The 13,721-nt window shown below is 28.4% G+C and overlaps 72 non-coding genes and 1 pseudogene across 73 annotated transcripts; 47 read left to right on the top strand and 26 right to left on the bottom strand.

Annotated features, from left to right (window-relative positions):
* Positions 1-32: 32 nt before the first annotated feature.
* Positions 33-104, bottom strand: sup-24. The gene has a single exon. It is a non-coding gene; the product is annotated as a tRNA-Trp (tRNA).
* A 197-nt stretch (positions 105-301) lies between these two features.
* Positions 302-1,788, bottom strand: str-11 (annotated as a pseudogene). Its single transcript has 4 exons — positions 1,281-1,788; positions 861-1,021; positions 581-758; positions 302-407 (listed from the first exon to the last, which is right to left on the bottom strand). Coding segments are annotated over exons 1-4 (953 nt in total).
* Positions 1,197-1,217, bottom strand: 21ur-5291. Its single transcript, NR_062436.1, has one exon.
* Positions 1,417-1,437, top strand: 21ur-7891. Its single transcript, NR_062435.1, has one exon.
* A 12-nt stretch (positions 1,789-1,800) lies between the features above and the next one.
* Positions 1,801-1,821, bottom strand: 21ur-3245. Its single transcript, NR_062434.1, has one exon.
* A 62-nt stretch (positions 1,822-1,883) lies between these two features.
* Positions 1,884-1,904, top strand: 21ur-13907. The gene has a single exon (NR_062433.1).
* A 193-nt stretch (positions 1,905-2,097) lies between these two features.
* On the bottom strand, positions 2,098-2,118 carry 21ur-2813. Its single transcript, NR_062432.1, has one exon.
* Positions 2,099-2,119, bottom strand: 21ur-13007. Its single transcript, NR_062431.1, has one exon.
* Positions 2,120-2,306: 187 nt separating this feature from the next.
* 21ur-811 lies at positions 2,307-2,327 on the bottom strand. Its single transcript, NR_062430.1, has one exon.
* A 414-nt stretch (positions 2,328-2,741) lies between these two features.
* 21ur-15191 lies at positions 2,742-2,762 on the top strand. The gene has a single exon (NR_062429.1).
* 21ur-232 lies at positions 2,745-2,765 on the top strand. The gene has a single exon (NR_062428.1).
* A 43-nt stretch (positions 2,766-2,808) lies between these two features.
* 21ur-6401 lies at positions 2,809-2,829 on the bottom strand. Its single transcript, NR_062427.1, has one exon.
* Positions 2,830-3,286: 457 nt separating this feature from the next.
* 21ur-1339 lies at positions 3,287-3,307 on the top strand. The gene has a single exon (NR_062426.1).
* Positions 3,308-3,555: 248 nt separating this feature from the next.
* 21ur-4624 lies at positions 3,556-3,576 on the top strand. Its single transcript, NR_062425.1, has one exon.
* 21ur-8576 lies at positions 3,559-3,579 on the top strand. Its single transcript, NR_062424.1, has one exon.
* Positions 3,580-3,704: 125 nt separating this feature from the next.
* 21ur-2133 lies at positions 3,705-3,725 on the bottom strand. The gene has a single exon (NR_062423.1).
* Positions 3,726-4,190: 465 nt separating this feature from the next.
* 21ur-7687 lies at positions 4,191-4,211 on the top strand. Its single transcript, NR_062422.1, has one exon.
* Positions 4,212-4,449: 238 nt separating this feature from the next.
* 21ur-6584 lies at positions 4,450-4,470 on the top strand. The gene has a single exon (NR_062421.1).
* Positions 4,471-4,730: 260 nt separating this feature from the next.
* Positions 4,731-4,751, top strand: 21ur-13530. The gene has a single exon (NR_062420.1).
* A 116-nt stretch (positions 4,752-4,867) lies between these two features.
* Positions 4,868-4,888, top strand: 21ur-2560. The gene has a single exon (NR_062419.1).
* On the top strand, positions 4,869-4,889 carry 21ur-15645. The gene has a single exon (NR_062418.1).
* A 299-nt stretch (positions 4,890-5,188) lies between these two features.
* Positions 5,189-5,209, top strand: 21ur-1456. Its single transcript, NR_062417.1, has one exon.
* Positions 5,193-5,213, top strand: 21ur-1550. Its single transcript, NR_062416.1, has one exon.
* Positions 5,214-5,346: 133 nt separating this feature from the next.
* Positions 5,347-5,367, bottom strand: 21ur-10897. Its single transcript, NR_062415.1, has one exon.
* On the bottom strand, positions 5,352-5,372 carry 21ur-3798. The gene has a single exon (NR_062414.1).
* A 281-nt stretch (positions 5,373-5,653) lies between these two features.
* 21ur-10889 lies at positions 5,654-5,674 on the top strand. Its single transcript, NR_062413.1, has one exon.
* Positions 5,675-5,757: 83 nt separating this feature from the next.
* On the top strand, positions 5,758-5,778 carry 21ur-6732. The gene has a single exon (NR_062412.1).
* On the top strand, positions 5,761-5,781 carry 21ur-11421. The gene has a single exon (NR_062411.1).
* Positions 5,782-5,872: 91 nt separating this feature from the next.
* Positions 5,873-5,893, bottom strand: 21ur-829. The gene has a single exon (NR_062410.1).
* Positions 5,894-6,740: 847 nt separating this feature from the next.
* Positions 6,741-6,761, top strand: 21ur-6147. Its single transcript, NR_062409.1, has one exon.
* A 283-nt stretch (positions 6,762-7,044) lies between these two features.
* On the top strand, positions 7,045-7,065 carry 21ur-5033. The gene has a single exon (NR_062408.1).
* A 498-nt stretch (positions 7,066-7,563) lies between these two features.
* 21ur-5071 lies at positions 7,564-7,584 on the bottom strand. The gene has a single exon (NR_062407.1).
* Positions 7,585-7,870: 286 nt separating this feature from the next.
* Positions 7,871-7,891, bottom strand: 21ur-4766. The gene has a single exon (NR_062406.1).
* 21ur-1988 lies at positions 7,872-7,892 on the bottom strand. Its single transcript, NR_062405.1, has one exon.
* A 129-nt stretch (positions 7,893-8,021) lies between these two features.
* Positions 8,022-8,042, top strand: 21ur-4910. The gene has a single exon (NR_062404.1).
* Positions 8,043-8,494: 452 nt separating this feature from the next.
* Positions 8,495-8,515, bottom strand: 21ur-9705. Its single transcript, NR_062403.1, has one exon.
* Positions 8,516-8,657: 142 nt separating this feature from the next.
* 21ur-10789 lies at positions 8,658-8,678 on the top strand. The gene has a single exon (NR_062402.1).
* A 7-nt stretch (positions 8,679-8,685) lies between these two features.
* On the bottom strand, positions 8,686-8,706 carry 21ur-1107. Its single transcript, NR_062401.1, has one exon.
* 21ur-9781 lies at positions 8,699-8,719 on the top strand. Its single transcript, NR_062400.1, has one exon.
* On the top strand, positions 8,700-8,720 carry 21ur-5412. The gene has a single exon (NR_062399.1).
* Positions 8,721-8,761: 41 nt separating this feature from the next.
* Positions 8,762-8,782, bottom strand: 21ur-5895. The gene has a single exon (NR_062398.1).
* Positions 8,783-8,888: 106 nt separating this feature from the next.
* 21ur-13872 lies at positions 8,889-8,909 on the top strand. Its single transcript, NR_062397.1, has one exon.
* 21ur-8614 lies at positions 8,890-8,910 on the top strand. Its single transcript, NR_062396.1, has one exon.
* A 61-nt stretch (positions 8,911-8,971) lies between these two features.
* 21ur-8860 lies at positions 8,972-8,992 on the top strand. Its single transcript, NR_062395.1, has one exon.
* A 7-nt stretch (positions 8,993-8,999) lies between these two features.
* Positions 9,000-9,020, bottom strand: 21ur-14140. Its single transcript, NR_062394.1, has one exon.
* A 208-nt stretch (positions 9,021-9,228) lies between these two features.
* Positions 9,229-9,249, top strand: 21ur-6064. Its single transcript, NR_062393.1, has one exon.
* Positions 9,250-9,462: 213 nt separating this feature from the next.
* 21ur-1011 lies at positions 9,463-9,483 on the bottom strand. The gene has a single exon (NR_062392.1).
* A 302-nt stretch (positions 9,484-9,785) lies between these two features.
* On the top strand, positions 9,786-9,806 carry 21ur-5824. The gene has a single exon (NR_062391.1).
* A 190-nt stretch (positions 9,807-9,996) lies between these two features.
* 21ur-1505 lies at positions 9,997-10,017 on the bottom strand. The gene has a single exon (NR_062390.1).
* Positions 10,018-10,185: 168 nt separating this feature from the next.
* 21ur-8324 lies at positions 10,186-10,206 on the top strand. Its single transcript, NR_062389.1, has one exon.
* Positions 10,207-10,364: 158 nt separating this feature from the next.
* Positions 10,365-10,385, bottom strand: 21ur-2490. Its single transcript, NR_062388.1, has one exon.
* On the top strand, positions 10,367-10,387 carry 21ur-10705. Its single transcript, NR_062387.1, has one exon.
* Positions 10,368-10,388, bottom strand: 21ur-11225. Its single transcript, NR_062386.1, has one exon.
* Positions 10,389-10,629: 241 nt separating this feature from the next.
* 21ur-6368 lies at positions 10,630-10,650 on the bottom strand. The gene has a single exon (NR_062385.1).
* Positions 10,651-10,827: 177 nt separating this feature from the next.
* Positions 10,828-10,848, top strand: 21ur-15621. The gene has a single exon (NR_062384.1).
* A 116-nt stretch (positions 10,849-10,964) lies between these two features.
* 21ur-1859 lies at positions 10,965-10,985 on the bottom strand. Its single transcript, NR_062383.1, has one exon.
* A 336-nt stretch (positions 10,986-11,321) lies between these two features.
* 21ur-831 lies at positions 11,322-11,342 on the top strand. Its single transcript, NR_062382.1, has one exon.
* A 59-nt stretch (positions 11,343-11,401) lies between these two features.
* On the top strand, positions 11,402-11,422 carry 21ur-12790. Its single transcript, NR_062381.1, has one exon.
* Positions 11,403-11,423, top strand: 21ur-7643. Its single transcript, NR_062380.1, has one exon.
* 21ur-10509 lies at positions 11,407-11,427 on the top strand. Its single transcript, NR_062379.1, has one exon.
* A 219-nt stretch (positions 11,428-11,646) lies between these two features.
* On the bottom strand, positions 11,647-11,667 carry 21ur-14627. The gene has a single exon (NR_062378.1).
* Positions 11,668-11,734: 67 nt separating this feature from the next.
* Positions 11,735-11,755, top strand: 21ur-1206. The gene has a single exon (NR_062377.1).
* Positions 11,756-11,966: 211 nt separating this feature from the next.
* 21ur-5980 lies at positions 11,967-11,987 on the top strand. The gene has a single exon (NR_062376.1).
* A 377-nt stretch (positions 11,988-12,364) lies between these two features.
* On the top strand, positions 12,365-12,385 carry 21ur-9118. Its single transcript, NR_062375.1, has one exon.
* A 145-nt stretch (positions 12,386-12,530) lies between these two features.
* 21ur-12991 lies at positions 12,531-12,551 on the top strand. Its single transcript, NR_062374.1, has one exon.
* Positions 12,532-12,552, top strand: 21ur-2066. The gene has a single exon (NR_062373.1).
* A 65-nt stretch (positions 12,553-12,617) lies between these two features.
* On the top strand, positions 12,618-12,638 carry 21ur-13613. Its single transcript, NR_062372.1, has one exon.
* 21ur-1699 lies at positions 12,621-12,641 on the top strand. The gene has a single exon (NR_062371.1).
* Positions 12,642-12,908: 267 nt separating this feature from the next.
* Positions 12,909-12,929, top strand: 21ur-14179. Its single transcript, NR_062370.1, has one exon.
* On the top strand, positions 12,910-12,930 carry 21ur-9451. The gene has a single exon (NR_062369.1).
* A 74-nt stretch (positions 12,931-13,004) lies between these two features.
* 21ur-2528 lies at positions 13,005-13,025 on the top strand. The gene has a single exon (NR_062368.1).
* Positions 13,026-13,291: 266 nt separating this feature from the next.
* 21ur-5817 lies at positions 13,292-13,312 on the top strand. Its single transcript, NR_062367.1, has one exon.
* Positions 13,313-13,606: 294 nt separating this feature from the next.
* Positions 13,607-13,627, top strand: 21ur-5930. Its single transcript, NR_062366.1, has one exon.
* The last annotated feature ends 94 nt before the right edge of the window (positions 13,628-13,721 follow it).

Genomic DNA, 13,721 nt, shown 5'->3' with positions numbered 1-13,721 from the left:
TTTACTCAAATTTAGAAAAAAAAAAAAAACTTTGACCACTGAGCGGATCGAACGCCCAACCTTTCGATCTGGAGTCGAACGCGCTACCATTGCGCCAAGCAGTCACATTTTCCTTTGTCATCTAGTGCAATGACACGAAAGGGGTAGAGAGAAAGGAGAGAATAAGGAGGGGACATATGGCGGTAGAAAAACCGGTGACGGACTACTCTCTTCATCGTTTATCACATATTCTGAGTGTTTGTTTTTTCAAATTTAATGGAGGAAATAGATAGAATAGTGAGGAAATGAGAATGTTATTGATTTTCATGGCGGCATTGGTGTGAAACTTGTTGCTCCTACTGACGCGATTGTGCCAACTCTTGACTGTTTAATCTCTTTGAAACTTCTGAACAGAATCATTCGAATTCCTGGAAGTTTGTGAGGTTTTTCTTGCACGGGTTGTTGCAAGCACCCGACATCTACCGGGTTCTCGATGTGAACATATGCTGAATCCGCTAGAAGTCAAGCGCTACGGAACACTATGGAAAAATGAAGACCGCCAGATGTCGGCTGCAACTGAAAGTTTTGGGAATTTGCTTACTTTTTGCAGTCATTCGATACTCCGAAACGACATACATCACAATAAGTGAATCCGTGGCTGGATACAAAGTAAAGCTGCACAGCATTACTCCAGACGGCAAGCTCACATCTAAGTTGAATAAAGGAAGGAAAATTATGACAGTTATTGGAATGAATAATATGATCGTCGGCATTGTGATCTACATTGTAACAATTTTAGTAATCGGACTTAAGCGGCCGACACCTTGCGGGTTTTCTGTGGAAACCCATGAGGTGTCGGGCGCAAAGCAAAATTTATATACCTGAAGGATCAATGTCTTGAAAAACTGTTTATTTTGTATCTGAGACCTGGTCTCTCGCCAAAAAGAAATAGGTTCCCAGTGCATACTGGAAGCCGAAAAATGAGCAATAGGCGACCCAGATCAGGGAGTAGAAGCCTTTGAAATAGGCGAGCTTGTTGGTGCTGAAATATAAGAATTTTGTGAAGCGCCAGACATATTCCGGGTTCAGCATTAAAAAACAGAAACCGGGCGATGTCGGGTGCTTTTTTCTCGCTGCAATAAGCGCCCGACAACTCCCTAAATTATTTTTGTTTAGGTAGACGTCGGTTGCAGTAAATAGGTTTTTGTTAGAGTTACTGGTGATTGATCGTACTACGAGTGAGCTTAGTAATGCCGCTGCTTTTAAATCAACATAGTGAAACTGTAAACGTAATAACTCACTCAAAAACTGCTCAATATCTGTAAATAAACTGCACAGATAGTAGAGACATTGTTGCAGAATGGAAAAATGTGTAGCCTGCTGAAAATTTACAGTTTCAACTGAGAAACTTGATTTTGGACTGGCCTAGCGGAATGTTTCTCGACCATGGCCCACTTAACCAAAATGATTCTTCGAAACTGAAGAACAATAGAGCTGCTTTGAAGTTGTGCACGTTCTAAAATTAGTTACAAAAGCTGCAGCCGACACCTGACGAGTTGCAACACTTCGGAACCCGTTAAACGTCGGGCGCCACAGTAAACCTACCGGGTACACAACAATCTCCACTGTAGCAAAACACATGCCAAGTGCGGTGAACGCGCTGATAAGGTACTTATAGGAACCGAAATTTCTCTGGGCTCCCAGATAATTCAACGAGAGAAGTGTTAATCCAAACGTTAAAGTTAACAAAAACCCAAGTTTCGGAATGAAATGAGTGACGAAAATCCAGAACAAAAAACTGCCGGTCATGTTCTAAAATTGGAAGAATTCGAGTCAAGAAAAGTAAAAAAATTGAAAATGTTTCAGTTTATGCCGACATTGAAACAGTAAACTTATGGTAACATTTTTAAAATTTTGATCTCAAGTTTATGCTCATTTTTACATCTAATTAGTAAGCTAAAAGTGTGAAAAGTTAGTTCGGTCTGTTGGTTTTACTCTAAAATCAGTGTAACGTTCTTGATTGTGGCTTTTTGATTGATGCAGAACACCAAAAAAGTTTTTTTTTTCAAAAGATAATATGGAAATTATTAAAAGTGAACGTTGAAAATAAAATTTATGATGAAGGATTTGAAACATTGAATAGAAACATTGTAACTTAGCTGACCTTCATGAAGAATTTGAAACAGATTATTTCAGAAATTTTAATAATTAGTTAATTTTATATTAATTTTAAAGAAAAATTCTAACATTATATAAATGCTACTCATTTGCACAGTAATCTAATAAAGTTAATTTTTAAAAAGATTTTTAAGCCAAAAACAAATTAAATTGCTAAAAGGAAGCATAGAGTAAATTATGAAAAAAAAACTGTTTCATTTATGAAAAAGTTGAAACAGCACAAAATTAGCAGTCTTGGGAAGCTGCTTCTTATATGGGGTTTTTGAGAAATTCAGAGAGTATTGTTGTACATTTTACATTAAAAATTTTTATGGACTTAAAAAAGTGATAGTGAAAACTGAAAATCAACTTTTAAAATATATAAACTGGTTTTTAAAAAGTATATTTTGATAAATTCTTGATTTGGATGCTTTATCGTAAGGATTGACAATTGTGTTCGATGTTTGATCTATACGGATAATTTTTTTTTCAAATAGAAATTACAACACATTTATTGGGAAAAAATGGGGGAAAGGTTAATAATGAGTAAACCAACAATCCACTGTTTCGATGTTTCAATAAATCAACCATGAATAGGATTAGTTTATTGAAGATGCCTTTTATGTTCCTTTCCCTTCTATTAGCCCTTCTGTCCTTTCTATCAAAGTTTTTTTTTCAATTTCACAACCAGTAGCACTTACCAAAACTGTTAGATATTTATATCTGACATGTGATACAGTAAATTTTTTATTTGAAAAGTTAATTCACAAGTTTGGGTTTTCAGACCGATTACTGCAGAAAACAGAAATCAGTGATAGATATATTTTTGATGAAATTAAAATTGTGGGCCATTTGTTCTCCCCCCCCCCCCTCCATTTGAGTCAAAAAACCAATATTTACTAACCGTATTTGTACATTAGAAAAAAAATACCATTTACGTTGACAGTATTAGTATGCTAGTTCAGACGCAATTTTTTTTAATATCAAATTTTTAAAATGCGATTTTTTAAAAATGCGAATTTTGAAAAAAAAAACTCCGCCAATCTTAATTCATTCGTAAAACATTATTCTAAAAAATACAAAAAATTTAATTTTGCACATAAATTGTTTCAACTTGTTTCTAAATACCACAGTATCTGTAATTTTTTAATATATGTACTACATCCACCGGAGTCCATGAGTAAAAACTTGGTAAATATTTAAAAAAAGCCGGTTGTTTTCTGTTTCTTTTTTCAGAATGTCTTACCAGCAATACAAAGGAAAAAAAGCAAAACGGAAAAATCAATCAATTTATTTTTGAATTTCTAGAAACTGGAATTGAATTCAGATTTCATGTGTAAAAATTTCATTTTCGCAAAATTACTAAATCTGGCGTGTTTCATCAAACTAATAAAATCTTTGATTAATTAGCTTTAGCATTAATATTTTTCAAGAAGGTGAACTAGTTTTCTTGCAAAACACAGTAAAACAGCCGATCTTCACAGTAAATCTTTGTGAAAACATTTTGTTTTGGATTAACTTATATAGTTCACATCACTCCCGCCACTCATTACCAACTTATTTTTACCTGATACGGTTACATGCTAAGAATGAACAAAGATTGTAGCAATCATGCTATAATCGCATCGTGAAACAGAATATTTTTTCCTAACTTACAGTATAAAATTAATTGTGAAAAATGCAACCCGACCTCTTTTGTGGCATCATTTGATTTGGAGAATATCGAAATTGAAAATTTCTCGAATATGTTTGCCAGGTCTTAAATATTTAAACAATAAAATTAAATTTGGTGTGAAAAAAATATTTTTGGATTTTTTTGTTTAAAATAATTTTGATATCTCTTATTTACTTCTTAGATCCAGGGTTTTGTCAATTAATTAGAATATGAGAAAATATTTCAGCTTGTTTAATTTTAGGTGATGTTGTTTTTGCAGAACTTTTCTTGTTTTTAAAAATCGAATAGCTACATGAAAATCGGAAAAAAGTTTTTTTAAATCAAAAATTTATCTCAGTTTCAGAATTTTCATAAAGAGCACAATTCAAACTGACAACAATTCCCATTTATTTAGAATTGAAAAAGTTTCAATTTCGCAAAAAGAGAAAAAAATAAATTCCGCAAAACTCGACCAACAAAAATATTTCAATACAGAAAAATTTCAGCGGCTTCAGATATTTTCTAGTAAAGTTGTCCAGTTTTTTAAACAGAATTTCTATATACAACCCATTTAAATTTACAAATCACCTTATATTTTCCAAAAAATCGTTAACATTTTCGATTAATTAATTTAAAAGAAACATATAAATATCAAATGATAAAATGAATAGCAAACCATTTGTCAAATGTCAAATGTCAAATTATGTCGTTAACTGATTTGAAAGTTACTCTGAGTTTCGTGAAAACTATGAAAAATTGTCTTCCACTTTTTCAGCCGTTTTTTTGTATAAAAAACTGGAAAAAGTCCATATTTAAGTTTAAATTAAATTTTTGTTGCAGGAATAATGTTTGAAAGTGTGCACAGTTATACAAAAAATTCAGCGCGGAGTATTTACAGTTTCAGTATTTCTTTATCAAAATTTATTTGAGTTAACGTAATTAGTTGCTTTATAAAAAAGTATACTACGAAGAAATCCAAGTTACAACAAATTTGTTTTTAAAACTGTAATTTAATCCTTAAAAATCAATTACTGTTTCAGACAGTTAGTAAAGTTCTCAATTAACTGATGATAATATTCACATGCTTGGACTCGATAGTGTATAAGTATATTAGATAGTATATCTTAAGGTGCCTTACAAAACCGTTTTTACGAGCCAAAAATATTTTTTAAGGTCGAATGTGTTTTTGAACTACTTTGAAAGAAATTTCGTTCAAAAAACCGTCTTTCTGTAGACGTTTCAATTTGCTTTACTCAAAAAATAAACAGTGTCTTCAAAAATTCATTGATCACTACGATATTCTTCCAATTTCCTCCACGATTTAATGTTTCTATCAATTGAATTTTTTTCAACGTCTGTTTCAATAAGATCACAAGTACTGTTCATAGTTATTGCACATCAGTGCCACTATTATATATGTTTATATAAAAAATTTTAGAGGAAAAAATTTGACGAACAACTAAATTGAATTAGTTAATAATTTTGAATAAAAAATTTAAAATATTAAATGCATGTATCTTCAATAGACTAATTAAAATACATTCCATCTCTGAGATTTCTAGAACCATCTGATGAAATCATATTACCAAAAATATTTAATTGTAGTTTAATGACCATGTCGAAACAGTTCCGGTAATTTTTAAAACATAAGGTAACAGTAATCCATGAGAAAAATTATTTTGTCAAATTAAAATTTGATTTTTTGTCAAATGCCAAATTAGGGGTTTTTTTTTAAGTTTTGGTATTCAAGTTTTATATAAATTTTGCATTGATACGGTCATTTTTCCAATAGAAACAATTATTTGAATTGAACGCTACAGTTTCAGTCAGTCCATAATATTACCTCTTCATTATCTTCGTTATTTTCGTTATCATTATCTTCATAATATTATCTTCTCAAAAACTATTCCAGAAAAGCTCACTGTTTCAGAGATTTTTTATAAATTTTTCAGATGTTTGAGACACACTGATTCTTTGCATTCTTCGCAAGACGCAATACGCATTTAAACGAAAACTAGCACTTGAGTTCGAAACATGTTTCCTTTTTCAGTAAAAAAATCGGTGTCTGAATTTTATTTTGAAATGAGCAAAGCTAAGTTCACAGTACACATTTATTTTGATACAATTTATCACAACGTAATGAAACCGTATTAATTTTTCTAGTTGCAATATTGTAGCATGAGACAATCCGCTGTTTTGAGGAATATTTGCTTCACCAACTTTAATAATTTCACAGCATCCGACATCTGCCGGGCTTCGCCACTTATTATAAACTTAGAAAAGAACAGTAAACCCAATTATTAATGTACTTGGTTTCTGATAGATACATCCGTCTTGTTAAAGTTGTCTTCTAGTCTTATGTTAGTAAATTGAGTTGGAAACAACAATTACGAAATTGAAAAATTTTATTTTGTTTTTTGTAACTAAATTCATTGTATTGCAACTCTTCAAGCCACTAGAAAAATATTAATTCAATTGTAATAGTTTATTTATTACTTTGAAACAAATGACAACGAAGGGTGTCAATTCCCGTTTCCCGTTTTTCCCGTTGTCCCGTTGTCCCGTTTTTCAAATTTTCACGGGAACGGGACATTTTCCTCATTTTTTGGCTTTTTAAATATCTGTTTAATATTGAAAAAGTCGATAAAAATGTTTATAATGCAGTTTTTTTTTTATAATTTGCCTCGAATACACTAAAATTTACGCCAACTATGCACTCTTTTTTTTAAACCGCCCAGTTTGTCCCGTTTTTTGAGTGTTTTCAAAAAAACGGGAATTCCCGTTGTCCCGTTTTTGAAATTTTCACGGGGCATTGACACCCTTGATGACAACATAGTAGACAATTTTATGAAAATAGGGAAAGATGTTGAGTATTTTTCTTTTCAAAATTTCAAAATTCTCTACCGTTTCCGACAGATCTCATAATAATAAACTTCTGAACGGGATTTGTTTGATATAAATAAATACAAGACGGTTCTTTGAGCAAATAGAAAATCATTGAAATTAAAATTTCACGAAGTTTTCAGAATGTTTCAGTTTGCCCAAAAAAGTAGCAGCCGAACTTCGGTTTTCAGTTCCTTTTTAATTATTGCACATTTCTTAATTTTTTCAAAGTTTAATGATTAGATGACTTCATCAAAGTTTAGAAAAAAACCGATATCCTGACAAATAAAATACTAATCTTTTTTTTTCAATTCAAAATTTTATTTCAGTTTCAGAAATATTGTATCAAAATTGTTTTAAATTAACATCAGTGCGAGTTTTTAACTTTTAGAACAAAAATACTTTAAAACGGTGTTTACGTATTTGAAACGATTTTACTTAAAAAACTATATTTTTTACTTATTTACTCACTAGGTACGGTATACATATTATTTTTAGAAATGAAAATTTTTGGTGCAACATGAAAAATATCTCCAATACGCAACATTTATCTTATAATAACCACATTTGGTTCCACTTTTTTATGCATTAAATGGAAAGATTCGAAATTATTTTAGAAAAACACGATCGGACAAAAATAAACGTCTCAAAATTTAGACAAAATTCAGTATTTTTTTGTCATTTTTGGTTTGAAAAACGCAGTCTTAGATTTCGTTACTCCACTTTCAAGAGTTATTTAAATCAATACTAGATGTCATGTCAGAACTAAATAAACGGTCAAAATAGGTTTTAGTCAAAACTAATTTTGAAAAACGGAACAAATGTGTTGAAACATACATGGAAAACTATTTTTTCATAACTTTAAAGCATTGTTTTTTGAGTAAAATCGTTTCAATTTGTTGACTTGTTGACTAAAAATGTTAATTTAAAACAATTTTGATACAATATTTCTGAAACTGAAATAAAATTTTGAATTGAAAAAAAAAGATTAGTATTTTATTTGTCAGGATATCGGTTTTTTTCTAAACTTTGATGAAGACATCTAATCATTAAACTTTGAAAAAATTAAGAAATGTGCAATAATTAAAAAGGAACTGAAAACCGAAGTTCGGCTGCTACATTTTTGGGCAAACTGAAACATTCTGAAAACTTCGTGAAATTTTAATTTCAATTGTTTTCTATTTGTTCAAAGGACCGCCCTGTATTTATTCATTTCAAACAAATCATGTTCAGAAGTTCATTATTTTAAGACCTGTCGGAAACGGTAGAGAATTTCAAAAATTTGAAAAGAAAAATACTCAACATGTTTCACTATTTTCATAAAATGGTCTGCGGTCACTAACTATGTTGCCATTTGTTTCAGATTAATACGTACAAGCTAGCATGTTTTAATTAGTATTTTATGGTATATTTGATCATACGAAACAGTTTTAGAAAAGAAAAAAAAACACTTCATATGGGTTTTCCGTACTTTTGAATTTTTGAAAAAAAAAACAGCTTTTGCTCAATTTCTGCATTTTTTAAAATAACCTTCCGTACAAGCTAGCATGTTTTAAATAGTATTTTCTGGTGTACTTGACCATAAAAAACAGTTTTTGTTTTGTGACTTTCATTAAGCGTTCAGTAAGCGTTGTTTTCAATTTTTCATTATTCACAATGATGCCCTAGGAAATTGAATTCAAATGTGCGTCTGAGGATGTTACGTAAACAGAAAACATTTTTTGATTTATAAAACTGAATTTTTTCATAGCGTAGTTGACGCTAGAAAGTTGAACAATTGCTTTAGTGGGAATTTTAAATTTCTTTGATTAATATTGAATGCGAAATTTTAAAAATGAAGTACTAAATTTTTCACAATTTCAACTGATTTATTAGTTTGTTGCAACACACTTTATAAAATCAAAAACAATTGAAATTAACTAGAATTAAATTCTTCTTAACGTTTCTATTTTCCGATTAAAGATTGGTGTATTTTTTTTCCTGTTACAGTAGTATGATATATGTGTTCTGTTCCGATAAAATTTATTGCGTGAGTAAGGTTTTTTTGGTTCTATCAATTTATTTAAGTTTAGTGAAACTGTTACCTAAAAAATTGTGTCTTCATTTTGAACGCCAAATTTAACTTTGACATACTAAAAAACAAACTGAAACATGCAGTTTTCAAAAATTACTGTTTCAGATTATTTATGTAAGTTTTTTTTATATTACAGGGGTATTTTCCGTTCAAATTCCAGCTTTAAGTGCAAAAAAAAACTATTTCATTATGAAGTTTTTGTAACAGAACATTTTATATCACACTGTAAAAGAAAATGTTGACAAGTTTTTTTCATTTCCTATTTTTGAACAATTAAATTGTTTTGCGCAATTTAAACATCTGCAGACATAGAAACGAGCAAAAAAAGTATTTTTCTCACAATATTGAAACACTTTTTTTAAAAATTAACTTTTTCTTTTATCAGCGAGTAATTTTATTTAAAACTTCAATTTATCTAACCAAAAACTATTAACCGTTTCACTTGGTTTTCATTGCTTTCTCAGTTTTCGTATAATTTTAGTATGTCCTTAGCACGCGTGTTGAAATAGTTTTTTTGCCCAATTTACAAAATGTACATTTTAACAACAGTTTTTGTTTTAAACCCCTTTTTTGTGGAATTTTTTGCCAGTGTCTTGGAAGCTTTTTGCTAACTTTTGCCATAAATTGGAACCAGATGTGCAAGTTTATTTGGAAGGGTGTAAACCAGATGAGCAATATTGGGATGCTGAATAAAAACGTTCAAGTATTGAAAAAAGACACCGAATTAATTCACCGAATACAAAATTACATTTCATCAAAATTTTATGAAGTTAATGAAACCGAAAAAAAATGGAGAAATAAAAATGAAAAATAATTTAAAAGTGCAGAAAAATATATTCAAATTTGTTTGCAGTTCTATGTTTTCAAATTGAAAATTAATTAAACAATAAATATAGAAACTATTCACGTTTTTGCGTTTAACTTGGACGATGTTGCAACTAGCAACATGCTATTGGAAGATAACAAAAAAAATTCAATTTTCAAATTATTCTACTGTTTCAGCAAAAAAACATTTGGAGAAATATGAATTTTATACAATGTAAGAAACATTGTATAAAATTCATATTTCTCCAAATCAAAAATCAAAAAAACAAAAACGCATTGCAGAATATGTAACCTATTGTTTTAGATATTTAAGAAAAAAAAAACTAAATTCAGTGGATTCGAACGAGAAAGCAATCGTTTATAAGTGTTAAGACAGGAAACATTTAATTTTCACTATGAACAACTCAATCACATAATCTTCATTTGAAAAAAATGAATAAATCCATCAATGTTATGAAAATGTGATGATAATTTCTCACAATATTGAAAACGATTATTTTTTTAACCGACTTTTTTTAATTGTTGAAAATTATTTTCAGTGCTAATTTTTTTAAATTAAGAATTATCCCGTTTTAATTTGTTTCTATTTGTTGTTTTTAAAGCAACTAATTATTAATTGTATAAATGAAGAAGTTCTGAAAATGAATTTATCGAATTCGAAATGAGTGTGGTGAGTGCGATTTTGAAAAGTACATCCGATTGCAATCAAAGTGAGATTAATGGGGTGCTGGCTTGAACTCAAAAAACTGTTTGTTGAGTCTGTTAAAACTTGAATATTTTAAGTTGATATTTGATCTGCTTATTCGGAATGCAGTAGAGCTCAAATATAGGAAAAATGTTTTACCATCATGGTGAAACAATTTTTTTCAATTTAATTATTGAAAATTTTAATCTTTGTAAATTGTTTTCTTATACTTTTCTCAAATCTTTTCATTTTTTGCAATAAAAAAGTGGAACCAAATGTGCCTGTTTTAAGAGAATGTTACGTAAACGTATGGAAAAAGTTTGGGATGTTGCATTAAAAATTTACAATGTATAAAAATAAATGTGTCTCAATTCTGTATATCTATTTAAGTTAGTAACTGTAACTTTGAACACAGAATAAATGAACATTGTGAAACTGGAAAAAAATACAGAAACTTTTTAAAGCAATTGAAAATTTTTTTAAAACGTTTCAATAAACCATCAAGGCATGTTTAAAACTCATTTACCGATTCAAATAAATTTTTTTTGTTTCTAAAAATTGAAATAGTGACGATCAAGTAGACAGAAACAAATATTTTTTTCTAACCCCTTTGTTTCAAAAACTTAAATATATAGGTTTTTTAACTTTTTTCTACAGAAACAAAGTAAATAATAACAGAAAAGTTATCTAAAAATGAAATCTAAACATATCTAAAAAATGGGAAATTATTGCAAATAGTTCGAATTTCTTCTATTTGAAAACTACTTGAAACATTATGGAGATATTTCATAAAATTGATTTAAAAAATAAACCAAATATTGCACTGTTTTCACATTTTTAAAAATGAAACTTTAGTATTTCCATTTTAAAGACACTTTTTTTTGAAACTAAAACTTCATTATAATTGCAGCAATTGACATAGATTTTTCCTTGAATTTTTTAGAAAGTTTATTTCAGATAATTCAAAATGTATTTCAGATTCTTAATTTGAATTTTAAGATAATACAAAATTTTATTCACTGTTTCATCAATCTCACTTAATACAGGACAACCTTGTAATCAACTGAAACGTTACAACGTATAAAAAAACAAAATATTTACAGTTTCAATACATTGTGATATATGAATTTTTGAATGTCGTTCATTTACTTTTGATCAATGTCCAAAAGAATCTACCTTTTGGTTTTGAGGATTATTTTTCAGAAGATTTGCAGTCAAATACTTGTTCATTAGGTCCATTGATTTCTCCAAACTTCATTAGGAAATTGAAAGCATTTTTTTTATAAAATTAACAAAAAGTTCAAGTCCAAATCTTTCACACTCTCCTTTAAATTTTCTAAATTTCGATTTTTAATTAACAATACTACCGGTAATACTAGATGAGTGTTTTAGAACTTTTTAAAAATTTAAGCAAAATTTTTCAATAGAAACTTGTTTCAGGAAGTTTTTAAAACATTTTTAGTTTAGTTTAGTTTAGTTTAGTCAGTGGTGAGTCACGGTTTGTATTGAAAATTGTTTTGAACCAAAAATTAAATCAACAGAATTCAAATTCAATTCAATTCAACAGAAACATATTGCGAATTTGTACGGTATTAGTCGTGGGAAAAGAACGAATAATTCAGCAACTTGAACTTTGCCACAACTCAAATTTAGAAAAAAAAATACCGTTTCAAATTAATGTTTTAGAATGTGAAGTATCAAGTCTTTGTTTTGACGTTTCTGAGTAAAAGTTTTATAAAACATTTCATTAGAAAAAATTCATTCAGAATTCAAAAGTTCAGAACAACATCAGAAAAAAAAACAAAAGAAAAATAAAAATGAACCACGCTTTTGAATATGTATATGTTGTAGAAAGAGGAAACTAAAATTAATTTTTTTGTATTTTTCTGGGGTTTTTTTATTTATTTTTGGCGTTTTCATATCATTTTTCACACAATAAAAACACTTTTTACAGTTTCAAAACCTCGATATTAAAATTTAATTAATTTTTTTTCAAATTTTGTTGATATTATTAATAGTACATATATTTTTCAATTTTATTGTAGCCTTCAGTAGGAACTTGTTTCATATACTTTTTAAATACGTTTTCGATTGAAAATGAAAATAATTCATTCTTCAAATGTCTTTAAACAGATTTCCAAAATTATACTCTTTTTTCGGAGGTGGAAAAAGGGGAAGCTTGAGCATCGTCGCAATTTTAATTTAAAAAATTACCATTCCAATATTATGTGTTTCATGCAGTTTTTAATAACATCCTTTCTATTTTCAAAAAATTCCAAAAATTGAACTTTTCCACAATTCCAATGAAAAAATAGTACTGTTTCAAACTTTTGATTTACAACTTCAAGTTGCAATTTTAATAATCGTCAGCTTCTATAAATAAAAAATTGAATCGAGAATTTCTGCATAAACATGTTTTTTACAGTTTTTAATTACCGTATTTCCTGTTTTAATAAAAGACTAATAAAGGAAAAACGGTCTAATTGTAAGTAGAATGAAAAAAGTCACAAGTTTTTCGTTAAATTTAATTTTTGAATATAAATTTTAATTTGATTTCAAAGCTATATTCTAAATGATGTAGAGTAAGAAAAATAAAGTTAAAATCACTGTTTCACAAAATGTTCAAAATAAAAACTTTCAACAAATTTCCATTGGTTGGTTTCTCTTCTTTTACTTTTTAGCATTTTCAAAGTACTTTCAGCGGTTTCAATATATTGTTATAAAATGTGAAATAACGTTATTTTTAATACTAACATATTAAATGTCATAAGTCTAAATGAGTTTGTTAGCTGAAATTTTGATTAAAACTTCAATATAAAAATGTTTCCAGTAGTTTTTAAATATACGTAGGACAAAAAAAAAGAAATTTTTGAAAATAAAGAAAATCTGGCTTCTTTGGTACTTTTCGTCTAAAAAAACTTTCAACACATTTCCATTAGTTGTTTTCTCTTCACTTTCACTTTTTAGCATTTTCAAAGTACCTTCAGCGGTTTCAAAATATTGATATAAAATGTGAAATAAAGCTATTTTTTAATATGGTTTTTTTTTAATAAGTTTTTTTTCATAAGTCTAAATAAGTCTGTTATTTTTGAAAAAAAAGGATAAAAAAGAAACATGGATTTTTGGGTATTTTTCATTTGAAATCAATAATTTAAACTTTATAAAATATTTTGAACAATTAGATCATATGATTAGAAAATTTTAGAAAATCCGAGGATTTATATGCTTAAAATATTAATTTAAATGGCATTTCAAAACTATATTCTAGGAAATTTTAAGTAAGAAAAAATTAAATTAAAATTACCGTTTCACAAAATTTTCTAAACAAAAACTTTCAACACATTTCCATTGGTTGGTTTCTCTTCGCTTTTACTTTTTAGCATTCTCAAAATACCTTCAGCGGTTTTTCAACACACTTTCATTTTTTCGTCAGTATTTTTTATTCTGTAAATTTGACCTCTGGC

Source organism: Caenorhabditis elegans, chromosome IV, assembly GCF_000002985.6.
Source record: "Caenorhabditis elegans chromosome IV".
NCBI lineage: Eukaryota > Metazoa > Nematoda > Chromadorea > Rhabditida > Rhabditidae > Caenorhabditis > Caenorhabditis elegans.
The sequence above is the reverse complement of the archived record's forward strand: the minus strand, read 5'-3'. Positions and strand labels throughout refer to the sequence as shown.